Genomic DNA, 24255 nt, shown 5'->3' with positions numbered 1-24255 from the left:
TGAAAGATCTACTTGAAACAGTCAAAGGAGTTGTAGAAGTACTATGTTTAGAAGATGCAACTCTTCTTACAGCCGATACTGCATTCAAATGTTTGTTTAATAAACTATCGGGCTATAACAGTGTACTGAGTTCTGAACTGCATGCAGCTTTAAAGAAGAGGATCGGAGAAAGATACCTTTTAATTCAAGGCGTCTTGAAATACTTAAACGACGCTCAAGATTTTTTCGAAGATGAATCTATTTTTCCTAAACCGACGGTAGAGTTTATAAAAAGTATTGTTACGAAAATTGCTTTCGACGATGATGAAAACGTTCCTTTGGCATCACATGTAAATTTAGCCATTTCTGCTCCTGCATTCAAAAGTTTTAAAGAGGAGCTTTTACATAAATTGAAACCAACTAAAAGTAATGCTGCCCCTAGTTTGTTTGCATCCAATTTAGAAAAGAACAAAATGGTTTATGTGAAATGGCGTTACACGAAAATGGCGGTGGTCGCGGAAAATTGTTAACAAAGGCATACCAAGCTCTTATTACTATCAAGCCGACAAGTGTCGAATCAGAACGAGCATTTTCTACAGCCGGTTATTTTTGTAATAAGATAAGATCTCGTTTAAATGACTCTTCTCTGGATGCTTTGATTTTCTTAAGATCTCATTTCCTTTCCAAAAAGTTTTAAGTTTTCAGATAATTTATGCTCTTTTATTAGTTGATTTATGTCTTTATGAATCTACTATTTTTATATGATTATATTGTTTTGCTTAGTTTAGGTTTAGGTTAATAGCATTTTTATTGTTATTTGTAGGTGGATAGGTGGATGCACTAGATAAAACGTTCCTAAAATACTTTAAAAAACCTTTTTAAAAGCAATGTTTATTAAGTTAAGAATTACATTTTTATAAGTTAATTTGTTAATTTCAATATTTTAGTTTAGCGAATTACTTTGTCTAAAGTTGATTATTGTAAAACTGATTCCTATTTCCTACTTCGTAATAAATAAACTAAACATTTTATATTTGTTTCCATGTAATTTATTTAAAAAAGTACTTACAAAAAAAAACTCATTTTAAACTCGATTTCACCGAAAACCGGGTTTTTTGAAATAGAACTCGAAAAAAAACCCGGGTTTTAATTTTGGCGGGTTTTGCATTCCCTAGTTGCAATACACAATGAATGCGTGTTCGATAGTTATCCAACTATGTAATCAAAAGCAAATCGATACGGTTTTTTTACTTTTTTATCGATCAACTATCGTGTTCACAGTATGCGCTACAGTAAGTAAGAATTAAGTAATTATTTATAGGTAAGAAATTGGAAATATATAAACAAATCTCATTCTACAAACATAATATCATAAGGTCAACATTATAAATTTATAATACTATATTCTTAAGCAATAATATCAAAATTAGGTTTGCAAAATGGAAATTTCTTCCTCATCTAAAGATACATTTTTTATATAAATCAAAATATTATAAAACGGGAGGCTAACATATTTTGTTATAAAAATAGGTCCAGAGGACACGGATTTACACTAAGATACACGAATGTGTTCGTTCTTATCTTTGCTTATTTATTTATTTTATTCTAAGAATCAATATACACACTACATAAACATAATATGTATTTATAAATATAACCGTTGTGTAGTCTAGTATATAATACATATGTTAATTAGTCTTATTTCTACAAATTCTGCTATCAAAGTACATTAATAAAATCTATGCCCCAAATTTTCTCATTATATGAGATGAATGATAAAACATATTTACATTTTATGGGGCAAATTAAGTACATAATAAAGTATTTAAATACATATATAAATAAAATACTGATTATATGATATTTGAATGTCATAAATCACGTTTAAACATTTTTAACTTAAATATAACATACCTGCTTGTTTAAAATGCTAAATAATTTCAGTTAAAAGTGCAAAAAAGCAATAAATAGTACATATACCGCAATTTAAACTAGCTTAAATTCGATGATATTTAAGCCTCGTGTTATGGTAAACATTTGTTTAACAGTTGCCACTCGGGATTCGAGAAAGAAAATTTTAAATTACAACATCAACTCTGCAACATGCAGATTGCCCGAAAGATATTTCCAATTAGATATTTAGTTTAATAGCATTGAAACAGAAGACGTAGGATGTCCCAACACATAAAACCGAAAGAGTAGAATAAATTCGATTGCTCTGTCGGGATTACGGGTGACCGAGAGTTCACCCGGCACGGGCGAAAGCCGCGGATTCGAACCCTGCCTCGTGATCGAATTGTTTCTATCTAATATATAAAATTCTCGTATCACAGTTTTCGTTGCCATACTCCTCCGAAACGGCTTGACCGATTTTGATGAAATTTTTTGTGCTTATCTGGTATCTATGAGAATCAGCCAACATCTATTTTTCATATGTACCACGGGCGAAGCCTGTGCGGACCGCTAGTTCTTTATAAATTTATAAGCATTTGAATGCCATAAAACCAAAAATATCAAATTCAACATGATCCAATTTTGCCTAACAAATGTTTACCATGAAAATCAGGCTTTAGATTTCAATAGAATCATGAGTGGTCACCTTTAACAACTTGCCATACCTATTTTTTATGTTTGTAAATTTTTCTACACAATAAATAATACATAAGTAAAATTCCAATAAATAAGTACATAATATTAAATATTTTTGATAAATTAATTTGCTTTCAATCAGATCATTTTAGGTGGTTTTTATCTAAACATACTAGTTTTAAAGAAATGCTTATCCTTATAGAATTAATAATTATGATTAATATAATCAAATCTAAAATCATTTTAAGAAGCTACACAATGACATTTTATGAAATTAATGGAATCTCTTGAAGATGGAAATTGTATTGAATTTCGTAAGCCCTTCGTACGGTCAAACGGATTTGAAGAGACAATTCAAATTGTGTTTTTTTTCACAAACATTTTCATTAGATCAAGAAAAAGCGGTAGAGACAGGTGTCCAAAAACATTATAAATTGTTATCCAATTCTTAATTAACAGCACATTTGTAAATATTTTAATCTGTCCTATTTTAACAAAAAAAATGTTTGACCGTCACTGAAGGCTCTTACACAAGAAGCTTATATCTAATGCACTGGAGATTGCACTATGAACGTTGACTTGTCACGGGAAGGTATGACCTTGAATGACGCCTGGTTGTTTTTTTGTCCCTTTCACACCAACTTGCCAAGTTAGGTGTGATGAAGGAACAACCAGGCGTCATTCAAGGTCATACCTTCCCGTGACTTGTCAACGTTCATAGTGCAATCTCCAGTGTATTAGATATAAGCTTCTTGCTCTTACATAACCGCTAGGGTTACCAGTGCCAAAAATCTCTATGGATGATAGCAAAAAGGGCATAGATTAAAAAGGTAATGTTACATCGCGTCACTTCGATTATTTTTCTGCGTAAGTTTACTTAACGTACTCAATTGTGGGAACGCCGTTTTATTTTGAACCGGGTTTAGTTTTGACGTCATAAAAATGAATGGTTCATATAATGACGCTCGGTCCATGGCGGATACTTCGAAATGCCTTACCTTCTCTCTAGCGCACCAGTTGGACGCTTTCGAGCATGTGTTTTCAAGACTGTTGACTACATCTGGGCCTGTTCGATTCCCGATTACTAGCATTACGACCTGAAATAAAGAAAAGGAGAAGTATTAATTTCTTATAAGAATAAAAGTAACAAAATACATTTCGAAACAAACATAATATAATTAATTTTGAATAACATAACATCTATATATTGCTTGGATTTATGTTATCAAAATTAAACTTATATTAAAACTAGCTTTCCGCCCACGGCTTTTCTCGTTCTGTATAAAACCTCCAACAATCACTCTGTCTATTGAAAAAACGCATCAAAATCCGTAGATTTATACAATGCTACTGTGGCTGAAAGCGACTATGATTTAAACTAGGTGGTTCACCAAAGTATGTATGTATACATACTTTTTTACACACAAATAACAACCCACACATCATTTCATGTTAACATTAAATACATTCAATAGTCTATTTTCACTCTTAGTTAAAAAAATATATTTTTTAAGTATGTGTGTAATTCCTACCTCCTTTTTATCCTTATTCCTATCAATATCCTTCTTCAAATACATAAGTACGTCGAGGGACTCCGGTCGCGTAGTGTCATACACCATCACGAAGCCCTCTGCAAAGCCAAGGTAATGCCTCTGGAGTACTTGGTTGGTTGTCAGCTGCATTGTCGGTGACTGTGGTGGACCTATATGAAATGGATTATAAGATTTTTGAGTTATACAACAAAACATGTTGAAGAATTATAAATTTATTTCTAGACCTATATGAAATGAATAGGGAGAAGCTTGTATGGAGTGGTACATTCAACAATAAAATTAATTGCTTAAAATCTGAATTTCTACAAATTTAAATGTACTTATAATACACTTTTTAAATCTAATTACAATTATTTTAATTACACCCAAATTGTATTGTATGGAATTAATAAAATCATATACATGTATATTGAACTAATTATCTTCATAATGTGTGCCTTTAAATAGATACAATAGTCTGATTTAAATTATCCAATAAGAAATAGCCTTGCTAAAGAATATGATAAACAAGTTCAGTAATATTCCAACTTACACTACCTTGTTTTTCTACGAACTGACTGACTGCCGCACGTCATCTAAATGGGAAATATCAAATAACAAGCCATTTCAAATTTTCAACCTAATAAGACATGAAAATTACCTTATATTATGGAATGTAAACCAAATAGTATCAAAGACTTTGACTGCCTTTGTTAATATTTTTAATTATTTTCTCTTTGGACAATGCGCAGCCATCAGGAACTAAAGCCGCATAACTATATTATATATACAAAATGTCAAAATTAAGAGGTTTATAAGGTATTTGTTAAAGAATGATAAAAACTTTAAAATATTGATAGCAACACCTTGCAGAACAATTTAATACTTTTGACGGATTGAATAATTAAAGACTTATTCCTTTAGAAACATTAAGACTTTCTTTACTAGTTTTAAAGTGCAGTGATTTATATAATACAGTGAAGTAAAGAGCTCTATCTCAAAACATGTTTATAATTTGTAATTTGCACAAATAATATTCTATATATCTTTTGATACACCATTTTCCATTTTGATATTTTTCAAATACTGTGTGTAAATTACCTTGAAGTAGATAATTTTTTAAACTTTGTCATCATACAATTTCTTTATGCTAAAAAAAATAATTTTAATATGAGTCATTTCTTTAGACTTATTAAATACAAAGAAATTACAAATTAAAGACTCCTTACATATTGGATTTAAAAGATAATATTGTGTACTCTAATGTGATAAATTGTTACAATATATTTATCCTATAAGGTCCTTAATTTCCGATTATAATACTTACGTAAAATCAAATTTAAGCATAAACCAATTATGTACAATCCTTAAAATTATTGTTGTGCGAAACAGGCAGCATTTGTGTTGTTACGTGTTCTTAAATATTATATACAAAGCTTCAGCAGGAAAAGCTCTATTTAATTGAAGTTTTTAAACCTTTTAACTCGCCTGTGAGGGGGGGCTCCAAGCCCGCAGTGTCATAGAAACATACGCGTTCTTTTGTGCCTCGATCTGTTTCTATATTGGCCACATAAATATCTTCGATAGTGGGGTAAAACGATGACTTCAAATTCACGCTGCCATATATAAGCTGTTCTAATATCGCAGTTTTCCCCACACCTTTCATGCCACATACGACTACTTTGCTAGTTTTACCCATGTTTAGATTTTTATAACTTTCACTTCATAACTTTAAGTTTTATAGCCCACGTACCTACTTAAAAATGAAAGAGAAGAAAATGTTTTAGATTTATATAAGGAAACAGTTACGGAATTTACTGCACATAAATACTCAATATATTAAAACCGCAATTCCATTAGCATGTATATAATTCGGAAAATTTTACACCGAATTTAGATTTAGAAAATAAACAGATTTTTCTAACTGTCATATGACGACTATAAGTTCTGACATTGACAAATTTTAGAAAAATTCTTGCCACATTAGAAAATATTATCGTTCTGAAAGTCGATTTCTTGTCGTGGTTCAATTCAATATTTTAGTTTATCGTGGTTATTGTCCTTGTTTTATAATTTATTGTCAGTTGTCACTTGTCAGATGTTATTTGTCAACAGTTGACAGCATGGCGGCCAGCACAGTGGATTCGGAAATCACAAAAAGTGATAAATATTCAATATTATTACCAACTTACAACGAAAGAGAGAATCTACCTATCATTATATGGCTAATTATTAAATATCTGGACGGAAGGTACTACTTTTATTGACTTTACGCTAGTTCATTACGTGTTCCAATCTTATTCATGTTTTGCAATAGCACTATCTGATTTTCAGTGGAATAGATTTCGAAGTGATAGTAATAGATGATGGGAGCCCCGACGGTACATTGGATATAGCAAAACAGTTGCAAGACATCTATGGATCTAATAAAATAGTCCTTCGTCCTCGTGAAAAAAAGTTGGGCCTAGGAACTGCCTATATACACGGAATCAAACATGCTACCGGCAATTTTATTATTATTATGGATGCTGATTTAAGTCACCATGTAAGTAAAGTTTAAAAACGGCTTTGTATATTTTTTTCAAGCTAGATTTGAAGCCCTTGGTCACAAAGTCTATTATACTTAATTGGAAATTTCAGTGAGTTATCCATAGTTTTGTAGTGAATTACAATAAGTACTGGAACAATGTTATTATGTCACTCAGTATCAACACTATACGCCTATTAAAATATTTTTTAAGTTTGTTCATTGGTCAATAATACCAGCATAACTTTAATTGGTATCTGAAGACCCTAAAAAAAATATTTAACAATAGAATTGTTACAATGGATTTTTTATATTTTTTATTTCAGTTCAAAGTAGTTATATATTTTGTTATATAAATTTTCATTTATTGTCAACAGCCAAAATTCATACCAGAATTCATAGAACTACAGAAAGAACATGACTATGACATAGTGACTGGTTCCCGCTATATTAGTGGTGGTGGAGTGTATGGATGGGATTTCAGGAGGAAGCTGATTTCCAGAGGAGCAAATTTCCTCACACAGACACTCCTTAGACCTGGTGTTTCTGATTTAACTGGCTCTTTTAGGTAAGAAACTTCTATATTCTAATTATTATCTTTTAATGCAGTTATATTTCTTTTTAAAAATATAGGAATGTTTCCTTTCAGCAAAATTTGCTATCTTCAGTATTTCATGTACTTTCCCATCATGGCCCATCGTATATTTCCACACTGTATATGTGATAAATTATTGTTTATTTGCAATCCTCACAAACATGCATCATAATTAAATGAAATGTAAACCATTTTAAAATATGTGGACTACAAACACTAGTTTTATTGATATTTATCCAAAAACACTGAAGGCTTAAGAAAAATTGTTAGTCATGAGATACTTACAGTATTTATTTTATTTTTTACAGATTATACAAAAAAGATGTGCTACAAAAATTAGTGGAAAGCTGTGTGTCAAAAGGTTATGTGTTCCAGATGGAAATGGTGATAAGGTAAAAATAATCATTTTTACTTTTGTATATTAGTTAAAAAATTGCTGCTTTGGTAATCAAGAACTTTTGGGTTTATGGGAGCTTTTCACTTTAAAGATTGATATACCTCTATGTAATATGATGCAGATTCATATCACATATTAATTTTATATACCAGTGTATCCAATCATGGAATACATACATTTTTATGTGGCCAAATATAGGTACTATTTGGAAATAGTAAGTATACTTGGTAAGATTAAAATCATAAGTTCCTATCTACAAGTACAAACTTAAGTTACTGTTCTCGTAAACCCGTCCGACTAGGGCCCTTCCGGCCTCCTCCACTCAAGCGACAGCCCAAGCCGAAGTCCCGTCAAGGGGGGGACGCCCTTGCGCATGTCCTCACCAGGGTGAACCTTCAGTTCACCCAGGCGTCCGCGTTAAAATGTAGAAGCCCTTCTGGCTAACATTGAGAGACACCAAACAAAAAAAAATGTTCTCGTAAAATATGTTTATTACATATTTTAATTTATATTATATTGTTACAGAGCAAGGCAGCTAAACTTCACTATTGGAGAAGTGCCAATAACTTTTGTAGATAGAGTGTACGGTGAATCCAAGTTAGGAGGTACTGAGATTGTGCAGTTTGTGAAAGCCCTATTATATTTATTTGCTACTACATAATATTTTTTATATTAAAACGTTAAGAACTTATGTATGTCTTATTATCTTTTTTGTTTAAATACTTTATACTCGTTTAAGCATTTAAATTTTTGGTGGAAATGGTATTTTGAGTCAATTACCCATAAATACAATAATTGTCAAGATTGACTATATAATAGTACTTGTTGGGTATATAATTGTATCTTTGTATACACTAGACTCAACCACTTATATTATAGTTCTAATAATTCAATTGGGACACACCCATTGAGTGCTTACATCAAAAGTTATTATATTAATACATATTACTAAATAAACGTTTTGTATTATTTCAAATAACTTGTTGTTTTTTAAAAATATAGTGAACTAGGCCAAGGTTTCCTTTATAGCAAAATTTTGGTGCTGACAACACTTAGGAAAACATAATATTAATAGATACATTACTAGAAGTAAAAACACTCAAGCCTGATACTCTACAGTCTATTGAATGATAATGATTAATATTATTTATATGTACTTTTTTATGTGTCTGATACTCTGTAAAATTTGATTGAATAAATGGTCCATTAGTTATATTTTCACAGATAAATTAGTACAATTATATAAGTAACTATATTTGTATATTATGGAAATAAATAATTTGTATAAAATTTGTATTTTAATTTGCATCCACGGCCAGTACAAAGTATACAGTCCACAGTATAATGAAGATAGTGTTGCCAGCAAGCTAAAAGACAGTGAATGTCACCTATTAGTTAAGAAGTATCCATAAATAAAATTCCTCCTTACACTAACGGGCCAGTGTCTATATCTTAATCATCAAACATCTATTTATTTTAATATCACGCTTACTGCCGCCTTTCGGTGCCTCCATGCCACCACACTGTGCACTGGTACAGTACGATTCAAACTTAATGGCGGCTCGGAACATCGAACGATCTGATGCGCACTAAGAGCAATGCGCAGAATACAATTTTAGATATTACCGGAACGTTAAAGGTTGGATACCTGCGCGCTCGTGCATTTTCAGCTAACTTCCAAACCGCTATTAAGTTTGAAACGAACTGTATGAATGAAAATATTTATAATATGTAAATCTTGAAATTTTTAATTTTTTTCCATTGAGGCCTATAGTTTAGTCGAGGTTACTTGCGTTATTATTTTGAACTAGACAATACCAAATTATTCTATTGTTAAATAGATACTTTACCTACTTACAATTGCTAAAGTTTGACAACAACTGTTTAATGTTTGAACAAGTGTTTCAAATTTTATGTTTGCACATAAATACTCAACAAACATACATTGTATTAAGCATTGTATGTTCATTTTCCAATTACGATGTACAAATTAGCCCTATTACTGCTCTCTTGTTTTTTCATAACTATAGTTATAAGTAAAACCTCAACAAATAATGTAAGCGAAATATCTAAGAAAAATGCAGGTAGTATTATATGGGTACTGAATTTAAAGGATGGCCTGGAATTTGATACATTGAAATCTGCAAACAAAGCCGAAAAAATGGTATTTAAAAGTTTGATCGCGCCTACAATAAGGTGGTAAGTGATAATATTCTTGATATTTTTTTATTGTGGGAATGATTTTCTAAAATATTTGAATTTATGAGGAAACTATAACAAAAAGAAGGTAGCTTTAAAAAAATTCTGGTCTATTATAATCAAACTAGCTTCCGCCCGCGACTCCGTCCGCGCGGAAAAATTAAGATTTATTTTTTTTCTACGTATTTTTCCGGGATAAAAAGTATCCTATTTATGCCCAGGATAATAAGGTATAATTGTACCAAGTTTCATCGAAATCGAACCGTCAGTTTTCACGTGATGTCTCCACATACAGACAGACAGCCAAAAATTTTTTTAATCACATATTTGGGTTTGGTATCGATCTAGTAACACCCCCTGCTATTTATTTTTTCAATATTTTCAATGTACAGAATTGACCCTTCTACAGATTTATTATATGTAATAGATAAAAAAAAACACTTTAGAATGAAGAATATTTCTTTCCAAATAATAAATAACTTACTTAAATTTTTCCACAGTTTTAAAGAAGAAAACAAGGCAAATAACGAATCTATAGCGAATACAAGTGTCGTCGCTTCGACTGATAATCCAAAGAATGAGAATGGTAGTTTAAAAAAAATTAAAGGCGATATCATGAAAATTCTTAATAAATTTATGTAAGTAATGAAAATACGCACCCATTTTTATACTATGTTATAATTTTTGTCCTACGATTGCTGCTGCAGTCATGCTGCAGTCAGATAATTTTTCAAAGATAATTTAAGAGCAATGGCTTTTAGTCTATAATTTAATCTAAATTATGAATTATTTACTTTTATGTTTCAGCATAACTTATTCTACAGATATAATGAATCCTAAACTCACAGTAAGTACATATAAATTAATTAAAAACAAATATTAAAAAAAACTGTTTTTGTGTTTCGATTCACGCAACAGATATACTTAGGTACAACATTTTGTGTAATTTTTTCATTACATTATTATTTCATGTTCACGTCTTTATAACTGAATTGTTCAATTTCACAGCTTTATTTCCTTGGACCATATACATCTCTAGTGGTAATCGTTGGAGACGAAAATTTACATTACTTTATAAATCCACCATCACCGTTGCCACGTTGGTTTTATGAAACTCACAAAAATTTCGAACAGAAAGGCCGCTCTTTGTACGTAGATATTCCAAAGGAAATACGATATGAATTTTACAAACAATTTTATGATCTCTTACAGCTATTTTTAAGTTTTCCTGTGTAGTCTATTACTTTAAAATCAACTTTAAATAAATAAATTTATCAGTGACCGAGTTTTTTTTTATTAAATGAAACATTAAAAAGCACCGATATTAATTAAGCTGAGACGTAGTTTTTGGATAATGATATTGAGGAGATAAAAGAATGGTTTTTATAATTATTATTATAAAATACGAAAATAAATTTATCATTGGTGATCCGTAATATCTAGCATGAATAAAACGAATTAATGTCTCACAAAGATTATTTAAAATATTAAAGGCTTTAATGTATTTTAAACAGCAGATACATTTAGTTAGCGTTGCAATTATATTAAAAGCAACTTAATTATTGCAAAGTTTTGTCCTGCTGTTAGTGCCTTTTCACATGTACCGGTTGCCGGGTAGCCGGCCGCGGCGCCGGATACCCGGTTTCAAATAAGCTTTCACATGTCGGTGGATGCCGGCAGTATCGGCTAGAGAGACGACAAGAGTACAGTCTCGTTCATAGTTTCAATTCATTTAATATAAATTATTTTGATTTTATTTTATTGTATTTATTTACTTATTACTTATAACCTTACTTTATTATCATGTATCGTTACATCCCTAGTTATTACTATCAGTTGTGTAATATTAAATGATTTGCAAACTAACCAAATGAGTTTTTTTCACCGTCAATAATTTCTTCGAAGTCGGCCTTAAGTATTGCGCAAACTTCCCGCCAAGCTTTTTTTTGTTTCATTTTTGTCCTTGTACTCAGCGCAAGTTTTGTCCCATAAAACTGGCTTCGCTACCACCAAAGTTATCAATAGTTCGATATCTATCTCCATTTTATAGTTTAGAAGATGGTATGCAGTATAAATTAGTCGAGCGTGCGACAGAACTACATACGCGCGTTCTCTGGCAGACTGTACCTGGGCGACTCACCGGCCGGCGCGTGTGAAAGCTAGTTGCGTCATGCGTGTTCCATACACCACTGTCAGTTCGGCCGCCGGTTAACCGATGCCCGGCGACCGGACGCACAGTGGTGGTTCCGGCGAGCACCCGGCAACCGCCTGCCGGATATATTACGCCGGTACATGTGAAAGCTATGTACCATACCCATACACTTCACCACCGGGTAGCCGGCGCCGGCTATCCGGCAGCCGGGTAGTGTGAAAAGGGACTTACAGTTCGATTCAATCTTAATGGCGGTTCGGAAGTTAGGTGCAAGCGCGAGTGCAGGTATGGGTCTCTTAACGTCCCACTAATATTATCTTAAATTGTTTTCTGCGCATCGGACGATGTTCCGAGCCGCCAATAAGTTTGAATCGTACTGTACACGACATTTTATTCAGTGTTGCGGTTAATGTTTGAATTCAACGTACTCTGCGCTAAAAAAATAATAAAAAAAATCGTAATGACAGATGTAGAAATGTCATTTTCAAACAGACAAATGACACTGACATTTCAACAATGATGATTCAGAATATGACAATTTAGGAACATTTGTTTTCGCAATTCGCAATTTTGCTTTTGCATTGTTTCGGTGTCGTATCCTTTGTATCGCGTGGACAATTTTCAAGGAGATTCAATATTTTGATTACCAATGTATGTAGCGCAAGAGGGTTTAAAAAATGCTCGGCCAATTTGAAAATATCGGTGCGTTCATACGTGACTGCAATGGTACAAAATTGCAATACGACCAAGCTTGTTTGGAAATAATTACTAATGAAAAGATCAGTTTTTGGAGTCAATATGAGGAATGCGAGGATTGTATGTTATTGGAGACTGTCAAGTTGCCGAAGACCGGTGCGGTCGTCCTTGATACCATAAGCCCTTTGCGCTATGCCATCCGAAACGGTGTCGGGGAAATTTGCAATGGTAAGCGAGTTTTGCGTTGATTATTAATTTGTTCATTATATAACTGGTTTTGTTAAGGTGAATAATAAATTGTCCGTGTACTTTTCATATACACAATATTATGAGATTGTTAATTTATAATTATTGTCTATAGGAAGTTTGTACTTTTATTTACATAGATAAATAATGTTTAGGTCAAATGAGTCACAATTAAATATCAATATTTACTAATACATTGTATCCTCAACTCGATAATTAGTTAACACATGCTCCTATCTGATAAAGATGAATACTTGACATAATAACAATCTTTTTTAAATTATCAATACATATTTACAATATCCCTTTGTTTGGATTATATCTTGCTGCTACTTACCTCACAATATATTCCCAGAACTAACATTTGTATGAATCTAATGATGGACATTAAAAAATTGAATAAAATCATCAATCTAGTAAGTCATCAATGTTACCCTGATAGTTTGATAAGATCACTATCAATTACAACAAATTTATGTATATGTGTGCACATTAATTGTGTCCAAGAATTAGAGTATGATAGACCAATGGAACAACGGTAGCTGTCGACGTATTGACTGCTGCCGTCGACATGTGGCGATGGCTGAAGTAGCCTCTGCCGTTCACAACTTGCCGTTTGTCTGTAAGAACTCTTAGAGAGGTTATTATTGTTCATCACATAACAAAAGCAGCTATAAAGGTGTCTATTTTCTACTATTGTAAGTGTTATGGACTTTGGAAAAATATTTTATTACCTCTTACAGGCACCTACGAGTTTGACGAATTTGGCCAGTACTCCATCAATGTCACTGAAGTTGTCAAAGACAATTGCCAGCCCCGGATGAAAGCTGAACCTGATGCGGCCTTCTTGCCAATACTTACGGCAGTTGTGGTGCTTTTATCTATGGCCACACTGTGGTATATTGTGAAGGGCATCGGTAAAAGGGTGGTGGCTGGACGGTTGTATGCTAGATATTTTGCAAGGTAAGATTTAGTTTGTATTTATTTTATACTAGCTTTCCACCCGCGGCATCGCCCGCGCAGAAGAAAGAAAAACCCGCATAGTTCCCGTTCCCGTGGAATTTCCGGGATAAAACCTATCCTATGTCTTTTCTCGGGTATCAAAATATCTCTATACCAAATTTCATGCAAATTGGTTCAGTAGTTAAGGCGTGATTGAGTAACAGACAGACAGACAGACAGAGTTACTTTCGCATTTATAATATTAGTATGGATTATGTAGTTTATTATGAATTCTTTTGGATCACTTTAACATAAAAAAACACTTTATTTACATATTTATATTTATTTAAATTATATATTCTGAATTGAATTTAAAAAATTTAATACTTATTAAATCTAATAATATTTTTGTGCTAAGATATTATACAAAATCTTATTATTTACTAGAAAGTATTTTATTATACTGTTCTTCACTCTCTATCTACTTTTTTTTTTAATTGTACTTTTTCACTGTGTATAACTCCATCAAACAAAACTGTTCAAACATATTTCAATTTCTAACTATTTCTGCTTTTTACACATTAAAAATATTTCTAAATTTACTTATTGGAATAAGTGTTAAATATTTACAGAGAGGACAATGAACTCGGGTCCGAGACACGCGTGCTGACAACAGAAGCGAGCGTGCCGCGCTCGCCGACACGCTCGCGTCTCCGCTCCCTTGACATATTTAGGGGATTCTCTATCGCTCTTATGGTAATTTATTCGATTGTATTTTGAAGTGAAACTTCTTTTGACGCGTTGAGAGTAAAATTTCAAAGTCGTGTCATGGCAATACAGTTACGTCATGGAATAAGGCGACGATTTTGGTATCTTTGCATCTTGCCAAAGGAGTTTCACTTCTGACAAGTGTGCTCGGCACACACGCTCCTTTTTAATTAATTAACAACATGGTAAAGTTGAAAAAACTTAAAAGCACATGACTTATGTAGCCCATAGCGCTAACTAAATTTAAGTAAGTTTTATCATCGTCATAATTTTCACATTTTTTCTAAAAAAGCATATAGAAAATGGTGATAAAAATATATTTTCTAATTTTGGTAGTTATGTTGTACACTTTCTTTTTTCTCATTCTGGCAAAAATCATGCTCTTTTTAACCGACTTCAAAAAAAGGAGGAGGTTATCAATTCGGCCGGTATGTTTTTTTTTTTATTTTTTTTTATGTATGTACACCGATTACTCCGAGGTTTCTGAACCGATTTACGTGATTCTTTTTTTGTTCGATGCGGGATGGTGTCGGATTGGTCCCATAAAAATTTTATTCGGATAGGCCCAGTAGTTTTTATTTTATGGGTATTTTTGCAAGTGCAAGTTTGAAGTCGGTTGTTTTTAACGCAGTTATCACTTGTTATGTTTTCAATAGCCTGGTTACAAATTTGTAGATTGACCATTGAACCACAAAAATGTGTTCACTTTCTTTTTATTTACTTTTCAGGTTATAATTAATACTGAGTCTTCTCATAAAGACAATAATGCAGTTTATTGATGAATCTAATTAAGATAATGAAATGGGTCAAGATCATATTATACATACATATCAATCATAGCTGTTCCCCGCGGTTTCACCCGCATTGCTCCGCTCCTGCTGGTCTTAGCGTGATGATATATAGCCTATACTCTATAGCCTTCCTCGATAAATGGGCTTTCTAACACCGAAAGAATTTTTAATATTGGACCAGTAGTTCCCGAGATTAGCGCGTTCAAACAAACAAACAATCTCTTCCGCTTTATAATATTAGTATAGATAACAACGACTGTGTCATAATAGCACATGGCACATTATTTTCTCGAATATTCTAGTCATCGAAAAATGTTTGAATTTATAAAAATAGAAGTGATTAACAGATAAAACTACAAATCATTCATATAATACACACATTGAATAGATAAAATGCAATTGATTCAAGGTGACTCATTATTAATATACTCATTGTTCAGATCTCTGTTGTGTATGTGGGAAAATTATCAAGAGAAATATTGAAGATAATGTTTGGTACCATTTTAAATTGAGTAGGTATTCATAAATTGACATAAATATTATCTGCGTAAAAAATTTTAGAAAAAAGGACCTTTAAATTTACACAATTCTAATATTACTAGTACTTAATATTATAAAGTTGAAGAAATTATTTGTTTGTTTGTTTGAACGCGCTAATCTCAAAAACTACTGGTCCGATTTGAAACATTCTTTCGGTGTTAGATAGCCCATTTATCGAGGAAGGTTATAGGCTATACATCACCCCCATAAGACCAACAGGAACGGAGCAATGCGAGTGAAACCGTGGGGCACAGTTGGTTGTAGATTTAAGTTATACAATCTATGTTGTAAAAGGGAATTACAGGATAATATAAACTGCAGAGTGAATTGAATTTACCTTTAATATCTCAATCTATGTATTTCAACTATAAAAATACCATAGTATAAAATACACAACATTACAGTGAAGTAAATAACAATAATCATACTTATTGATTATTTGACAAGCAATTTATATCAGACTAGCTGCTCCGCGCGGTTTCACCCCCGTGGCTCCACTCCTGTTGGTCGTAGCGTGATGATATATAGCCTATAACCTTCCTCGATAAATGGGCTATCTAACACCGAAAGAATTTTTCAAATCGGACCAGTAGCCGCTCGCTGTAAAGTGTTTGAAACGTCGGGAAAATAATATAATGAATAAATCGCGTTTAAAATCCGTTAAAAAGTCTTTAATTTCTAAATGTATAATACTCGCGTAAAATCAAACCCTAGAAAATTCTATTATTCACCTGTATGTTTGCGTGTAACGAACTACTTTTGATTTTGAGCCATTTTAAACAGACATATTGAGTTAAAATTTTCTACACTTATCAAGCATGGTTGACTATACATTTTTATTCAAGCGTGTTTTTACTTCTTTTTAACTATTTTTTTATTATTCAAATAGATATTCGTAAACGCCGGCGGCGGTGGTTACCGCATATTCTCCCACTCAGCGTGGAACGGTCTCACGGTGGCAGACGTGGTGTTCCCATGGTTCGCTTTCGCGATGGGCGAAGCCCTAGTGCTCTCACTCAACGCTAGACTGAGGACTTCGCTGCCGAGGATCAGTGCGTTGAAACAGGTGCGTTTTATTGTTAACATAAAATTCATATAAGTATGTTCTGCTGTAAAATGAATAGATTTTTTTTCAATATTTCTCGCTCTCAGTTTTAATTACTTAGACTCCTTCTAGAAGCACTTTTGAATCGTTATAACATAATTTTAACATTCATCACTGATAGACATAGTCATTTCTAATTACTTGTCTATTACAATAAAAACCGGTTGCTGTGTATATGGGAAAATATGAGGAAAATTATAAAATGTATGTTGGATAAAAGTCCAAAAAACTGATCTTGAGAAATATTGTATCGCGCTAATCTCAAAAAATTAACGGTTTCCGCGTTTACGTGTTAATCTTTACTTATAAATATAATTTATTGCTTATTTCGATGCCTATAACAAAAAAAATCTTGATTTCGATATAATTGTCAGCAAACAATTCAATCATAATAATCTACCTTGTTTATCCATACTTAACAATTTCTTCCACAGGTGGCCCAGCGCTCACTCCTAATGTCTCTGATCGGCATCTGCCTCAGTTCAGTGAATGTATCGTGGATGAATGTCCGTCTGCCCGGAGTGCTGCAACGGCTGGCCGCTATGTACTTCATAGTGGGTGCTCTAGAGTGCGCGTTCATGAGGACCAGCCAGAATATTACACCAGGTATTATGATAGTTTGGTGATTTTTTACTAGTGCTTTTCCACAAACAATGTGCGAGGATGTTTAGCGAGGAATAAGTTTGTAAATATCCAATCCTCAATTCATTTAGATTGAAGTTTAAAGCGTTTATCGTTTGAAGCGATACTATTGGTTATTAACAAACACATTCCTCGCTATATATTCGCACTATATATCGCAGATTATTGGTGGAAAAGCCCCCTAAAAGAGGAAGTTCAATTATTGGATATAGATTGATAACTTTAAATTAAAGTTAGGCATCTTAATAGGTTATTATTATCTACACTTTGTACTAGAATTTTTTCGTATTGTAGTTTCGCATGGTGTATTAATTTAACGCTTTTTTGTATTATTTATTTTTAGCCATAATGCAATTGTGAACATTGACCAAAAAGTTATTTCTCAAGTATTCGACTACTACGTCTATGATTGATCCCCAGCTTATAAAAATCGATACACTCATATATTATGTAAACAAAAATAAATAGTTGTTGTGCGTTTATTTCAATCCTACTAATATTATAAATGCGAGGATGTGTGTGTGTGTGTGTGTTTGTTACTCTTTCACGCAAATACTACTTAACCGATTACAATGAAATTTAGCACACATATAGAAGGTAACTTGGATTAACACATAGGGTAGGTTTTATCCCGAAAATCCCACGGGAACGGGAACTATGCGGGTTTTTCTTTGAAAACGAGGGCGACCCGCGGGCGGAAGGCTAGTATTTTATATTTTTATTTTGCAGGTCGTTCTCTGTTCCGCGATATAGCAGCCGGGTGGCAGCAATGGCTCGCAACACTGTTGCTTGTTGCTATTCATGTAAGTATAAAAATAATGGGAACCTTTAAAACAATTATAGTACTAATCTTGTACTTCTGAAATTAGTATTATTAGAAACTAGCTTTCCGCCCGCGGCTTCGCCCGCTTTGTCTAAAACATAATAAATTATACAACAAATGCTGTTACTTATGATGTTAGCTATCTTGTCCTGTGAGGTTGCTGGTGTTTTACAATTAACCCTGTATACTAAAACTTTCCTCTTGAATCACTCTATCTATTAAAAAAAACCACATCAAAATCCGTTGCGTAGTTTTAAAAATTTAAGCATAATAGGGACAGAGAAAGCGACTGTTTTATACTATGTAGTGATATATTATGTATTAGAAATAATCAAAAATTTCCGATATACACATGAAACCTTTTGTTGCTATATTCAAATCTTGTTATTATAATGCAAAAAAAAAACTCAACAACAAAACCTTATTTGCTCGCGTTTGCGTAAAATAAACGTTTCAAACGTGTCTTTTGCGTCATTTCAACAATCTTCTATATAAAATTAAGTCGGGTTTACCTTCCTGACGCTATAACTCCATAACGCACGAACCGATTTCCACGGATTTGCATTCGCTTGAAAGGTGTCTGGCTCCGTGAGGTTTGTAGCCAGTAGCAAAGAAAACTCAGGAAACATTTCAAAAGAATAGCGGGAAAACCGGGAAAATATCCTTAATTTTTCTATATCATCCGCTAGTTTCCCTCAAGGATGGAAGGATTCTCATATTATCCCTCTCCCTAAAAAGAACAATCCTTCCTGCTTTTCCGACTATCGCCCGATATCCATTCTCCCCTTCCTTTCTAAAATTCTCGAGAAATTGGTGCAGCAGCAGCTGTGCTCTTTTCTAACGAGAAACTCCCTCCTCAATCCTCTCCAATCCGGCTTTAGAGCTGGACATAGCACGGTCACTGCTCTTGTCAAGGTCACAGATGATATTCGCTTAGCAATGGATAATAAACAGCTAACAATTCTCACTCTTCTAGATTTCTCTAATGCTTTCAACACTGTTGACTTTGACATCATGTTAGCTGTACTTGGTTCTCTTAATATATCTCCTGCAGTGTTGGATTGGTTTCGTAGCTACTTGCAAGGACGTCGGCAGTGTATCCGTGTTGATAATACGTTTTCTTCTTGGTGTGATGTTACTGCTGGCGTTCCTCAAGGCGGCGTGTTGTCACCTCTCCTTTTCAGTATATTCATCAATTCCATAACTTCTAATATATCTTCTCTCTACCATCTATATGCAGACGATCTTCAGATTTACAGGCATTCTAATATTGAGACTCTAGAACAAGAAATAAGACGTATGAATGAAGACCTTAGTAGCATTGTAAGCTGGACTCATAAATATGGACTGAAAATAAATCCAAGCAAAACCCAAGCAATAATAATCGGCAGCCCGTATTTCATCGCCAGAGTGTCTGTTGCAGATTTACCTAAGATTTCGATTGAGGGGGTTCAAGTACCTTACAGTCCTACTGTCAAGAATCTTGGTATTACTCTCGACCAAACCCTGTCCTGGACAGAGCATATTAAACTTGTTAGTCGTAAGATTTTTGGTGTTGCTGCAATGCTAAGGCGTTTGCGCAATTTTTTGCCCATATCCACGAAAATTTTGCTTGCACAATCTTTGCTTCTTCCTATCCTCGACTATGCTGATGCAAGCTACTTAGACCTTACTGAGGAGCAGTTAAACAAATTAGAACGCCTTCAAAATTTTGCGATAAGATTTATTTTTGGTCTTCGTAAGTTCGATCATATCTCAGACTTCCGCTCACAACTCAGATGGCTTCCTATCCGCCTTCGCCGGAATACGCATCTCCTGTCCCTCTTATACTCAATCCTTTTCGATCCCAGAACTCCTTCCTACTTAAAAAAGAGATTTGTATTTATGGGCTCATCTCATGAATGTAATTTGCGCTCCTCTAACAATCTTACGCTTTGCATGCCTGCTCACATCTCCAAATTTTATGATTCATCTTTTACCGTGCAAGCCGTAAGATTGTGGAACTCCCTACCAACCGCAATAAAGCAAGCGCAAACTCTGAATAGTTTTAAAGCTGTAATTAAAAAATATTATCTGTCCACTTAGTCATTCTGTATCTGTTCTGTTATACCTATTCCTCCACTTGAAATTTTATATATTCTCTTCTGCACGTTTTCTTTCTTTCGTATGTTATATAATTTTATTATATATATTATAATTTTATACCTTTACCTATATCTATTATATTTATGTGTATTCACTTCTTGTATATGCACTGTCTACCTTTTCAATCTTTTCATTTTCCTATATCCCAAGGTTGCCTGGAAGAAATCGCTTCAAAGCGATAAGGCCGCCAATTTGTACGGTGAAGATTCCTTCTGTATGAAATTGTATTTTATATCTGTGCATTGTACAATAAAGTGTTTTTTATTTTATTTTATTTTAAAATCATTTTTCACATACATCGCCGTATGTAACATTTCGTTTGGTATTTAAATATAAGGTGGCGAAACGAAGTTGGCCGGGTTCGCTAGTTTCCTAATATAAATTGTATATTTAATTCTAGATATGCATAACACTAACGGTAGCAGCGCCAGGATGTCCCCGAGGTTACCAAGGCCCTGGGGGTCTCCATCGCACAGCTCTTGGAGACTTTTCCCTGCAGAACTGCACTGCTGGTATCGCTGGATATATTGACAGGTACGTACTTGTGTCAAAGTTTGGTATCTTAGAGCTAGCGCGCAAGAGCAACTTTTGTCTCCGCAACTATTTTGTCTCTCCCATCAACTCTATGGGGAGTTGCGTCGCTACGTGCGCGCACTTTCTTACTAGCCCATTTCAAATTAATTAATCACTTTGAAATTTCTAGAATGATCCTCGGCGCATCACACTTGTACCAAAGGGGCAGTTTCCGCAAGTTGTACCACACTACAGTACCCCACGACCCTGAAGGTCTACTGGGCATCCTGTCTGGAGTACTGGTGGTGCAGGCTGGCGCTCATGCCACCAGGGTCATGCTGGTGTATAACCATGCCAGGTAAGATTGCCCAGGATAGGTAGATAGGATAGGTGTGGAAGATGGAATTCCTCCATCGTAAAAGGGAGGATCCTTCGACGACCGTTAAGGCCCTGATGAATGATGTCGATTAGTTAAATTTAAATTTATTTATTTTCTCATCACAAATGCACAATAAGTTGCATATAATATGCTCTGTAGCGAAAAGAAATAAAAAACCATTTATTACCATATTAAATTTGACATTTTTTGAATCGTTTAGTAAATAGTTTTGAAATGCTCTTTTCAATAAGAATATCACATTCCACCCTGTATTCTATGTTATACACTCTACTAAACATATATCTCTTCCACAGAGCACGAATAATGCGCTGGATATTCTGGTCCCTTATATTCGGTGTGTCCGGTGGAGCCCTATGCATGTTCACCAAGAACGGTGGGCCCATACCGATCAATAAGAACCTCTGGTCAGTTTCCTACTGCCTGGTGACAGCGGGTATGGCGTTCTTCATACAAGCCGTGCTGTACTTCCTCGTGGATTTGAAGACCAAGTGGGGTGGACGGCCTTTGTACTATGCTGGTGAGAAATTAGAATTTTGTAGTAGTGAAACTTTTATTACATCGTCTCAAAATTTTTTCGTCTCTGTCTTGCACGTTGCAGAGTAGGGCTAAGTATAGGCGCTCTTCAGAGCAACTTTTATACCCTTAATGGGATATTATTCCAATTTTTTATTATTTAAATGTGTCTATTGAGAAAGACAGTTTCACATTTATCGTGGTTTCATAAAACAACACTACTTTTTTTCTATTAATTAAGTGTTTAAAAATGACATTTTCATCGTTCAAAATACATATTATAAATCCTATAAAAAATTTTGTATAGAAAACAATAATTAGAATAGGTACTCAATCTAATATTCTAATATTTCTAATTATATATTATAAAGGCGAAAGTTTGTATGGATGTATGGATGTTTGTTACTCTTTCACGTAAAAACTACTGAACCGACTACAATGAAATTTAGCACACATATAGAGGGTAACTTGGATTAACACATAGGATAGTTTTTATCCCGGAAATCCCACGGGAACGGGAACTATGCGGGTTTTCCTTTGCAAACGCGGGCGAAGCCGCGGGCGGAAATCTAGTATATCACATTTGTAAGATATTTCAAATATACACAAATTTAATCCCCCCTTTTCTTTCAGGACAAAACGCGCTATTCCTCTACATTGGCAGCGAGCTACTAAAACGTCACTTTCCACTGTACTGGCACGTGCCAGCGCCGACACACAGCCAGTTACTGGCCACACACGCGGCGGCCATGTTGATGTGGCTGGCCGTAGGTGTTGCCCTGCATAGGAAACGGATCTTTATCACCCTATAAATATGGTCGAAATTCGTTTGGATATTTGAATGGGATAAATACGTTCGAATTTATTTTCCTTTAGATATATATTGACTTACCACAAAAAAGTTTAGACAGGGTTTAACTTTAAGCGCGGCATCTCTTTAATCTGGTTTTGTCGTATTTCACATAGACAACTGTTAAAGTGACAGATCCCTGGTTTAAAGTTAGACTGTGTTTATATTGTTTTGTGGTCAGACCAATTAAGTTCTTCTTTTGGTCATTTGTTCGTGAACTAAAGGGCAATGTTTTTCTCTCTTTCGTTAATCAACTTTTTATAAATGTCTAGTTATTTGTTCTAGAATTATGACTTTCTCAGTCTTCTTTTTCTTAAGACATCTGTATTGTTAGTAATGAAAGGCATGTCACATAATAATTTCATTCCTACCAGAGATTTATTAGTTATTTTCACCCATGTAAGTAAAATGTACATGGCAACTCCGACTGTAAAAAGTTTGACGTTAATGTGATGACGTAATGATAGCAACACTGATTTAAAAAAAGGCCACATTCGTTATCTATAAAATCGCGTTCTATTGGATTGGAGAAAAGATCTGATGGAAGATTCGAGAAATTTTAATATGATGTTTGGAGAAGGCGTATTTTATCGAATCATTTTTGAAGTTTTAAGGTAGGTATTTCAATTTTTTTAAATTTTTAAAGATTTATATTGTAAATTCACTAATTTTCTTTAATTACTTTTTTCTTTGATTTTTGGAATTTAACTAAAACCTACAGAACTCGCGATTAAATTAGGATTTAACTATAGACTACAACCGCGGCTGTAATTAGCTGTAGTTCGTGCCACGTATTGTGATATTATTGGCGTTTATACAATTTATAAAATAAATATTACGTCCCTTTAACATACTGAAAGAACACCAAAATTTAATCGAAGTAGAAATATACAGGGTGTCCCACTATTGGTATACTCAGCGCGAAGGGACTTGTAGTTTTGCATACACTGATCACGTAAAAAATACTTAAACAACAAAATTACGTCAAAAGTTTTTTGCTAAATTTTTCCTGAAAATCCATGTTTTCTTCTCTAGCTTCGCACAGCCAGCATATACCGCTTCTCTTATGTGAGCATTTTGTCTATGAGAACATAATCTTAAACGATAGCTCACGAGCTGGTGGCAAAGTTGGGCGGGTTGCTTGTTATGGGTGTACACATAGAGTTTTAAGAATTCATCTATTTGAAAAAAAAATGCGTCTGGAATTTTATAAGTATTTTTTACGTACTCAGCGTACGACCTCCTTTGAGCTTAGTATACCAACAGTGGGACACCCTGTATATTTTTATTTTTATATATGCTTGTAAGAGC

The 24255-nt window shown here is 33.7% G+C and overlaps 4 protein-coding genes across 6 annotated transcripts; 3 read left to right on the top strand and 1 right to left on the bottom strand.

Moving 5' to 3' along the window:
* Nucleotides 1–1444: 1444 nt before the first annotated feature.
* Nucleotides 1445–6031, bottom strand: LOC123701664 (NF-kappa-B inhibitor-interacting Ras-like protein). 3 transcript variants are annotated; one of them, XR_006752765.1, is made up of 4 exons: nt 5577–6031; nt 4101–4270; nt 3333–3665; nt 1445–3113 (listed from the first exon to the last, which is right to left on the bottom strand). XR_006752765.1 is itself a non-coding variant. In XM_045649151.1 (3 exons), the coding sequence occupies exons 1-3, from the start codon at nt 5797–5799 to the stop codon at nt 3405–3407; spliced, it is 654 nt and encodes a 217-aa protein (XP_045505107.1). In that variant the 5' UTR covers nt 5800–6031; the 3' UTR covers nt 3273–3404. The 3 variants fall into 3 exon arrangements, 2 of the variants coding, with proteins under 2 accessions (XP_045505107.1, XP_045505108.1); XM_045649151.1 differs by lacking the exon at nt 1445–3113 and having other exon boundaries at nt 3273–3665; XM_045649152.1 differs by lacking the exon at nt 1445–3113 and having other exon boundaries at nt 3273–3665; nt 5589–6031.
* Nucleotides 6032–6209: 178 nt separating this feature from the next.
* LOC123701663 (dolichol-phosphate mannosyltransferase subunit 1) lies at nt 6210–8909 on the top strand. Its single transcript, XM_045649150.1, has 5 exons — nt 6210–6351; nt 6435–6645; nt 7005–7195; nt 7531–7614; nt 8145–8909. The coding sequence occupies exons 1-5, from the start codon at nt 6224–6226 to the stop codon at nt 8278–8280; spliced, it is 750 nt and encodes a 249-aa protein (XP_045505106.1). The 5' UTR covers nt 6210–6223; the 3' UTR covers nt 8281–8909.
* Nucleotides 8910–9708: 799 nt separating this feature from the next.
* Nucleotides 9709–11063, top strand: LOC123701662. Its single transcript, XM_045649149.1, has 4 exons — nt 9709–9818; nt 10319–10456; nt 10626–10665; nt 10827–11063. Exons 1-4 carry the CDS (start codon nt 9781–9783, stop codon nt 11052–11054), a joined length of 444 nt encoding a protein of 147 aa, XP_045505105.1. The 5' UTR covers nt 9709–9780; the 3' UTR covers nt 11055–11063.
* Nucleotides 11064–12489: 1426 nt separating this feature from the next.
* Nucleotides 12490–23955, top strand: LOC123701661 (heparan-alpha-glucosaminide N-acetyltransferase-like). The gene is made up of 10 exons (XM_045649147.1): nt 12490–12894; nt 13656–13875; nt 14487–14610; nt 16843–17019; nt 17493–17664; nt 18430–18503; nt 21069–21202; nt 21372–21539; nt 21875–22098; nt 22728–23955. The coding sequence occupies exons 1-10, from the start codon at nt 12648–12650 to the stop codon at nt 22904–22906; spliced, it is 1719 nt and encodes a 572-aa protein (XP_045505103.1). The 5' UTR covers nt 12490–12647; the 3' UTR covers nt 22907–23955.
* The last annotated feature ends 300 nt before the right edge of the window (nt 23956–24255 follow it).

This window comes from Colias croceus, chromosome 22 (genome assembly GCF_905220415.1).
Source record: "Colias croceus chromosome 22, ilColCroc2.1".
In the NCBI taxonomy this organism is placed as follows: domain Eukaryota; kingdom Metazoa; phylum Arthropoda; class Insecta; order Lepidoptera; family Pieridae; genus Colias; species Colias croceus.
The sequence above is the reverse complement of the archived record's forward strand: the minus strand, read 5'-3'. Positions and strand labels throughout refer to the sequence as shown.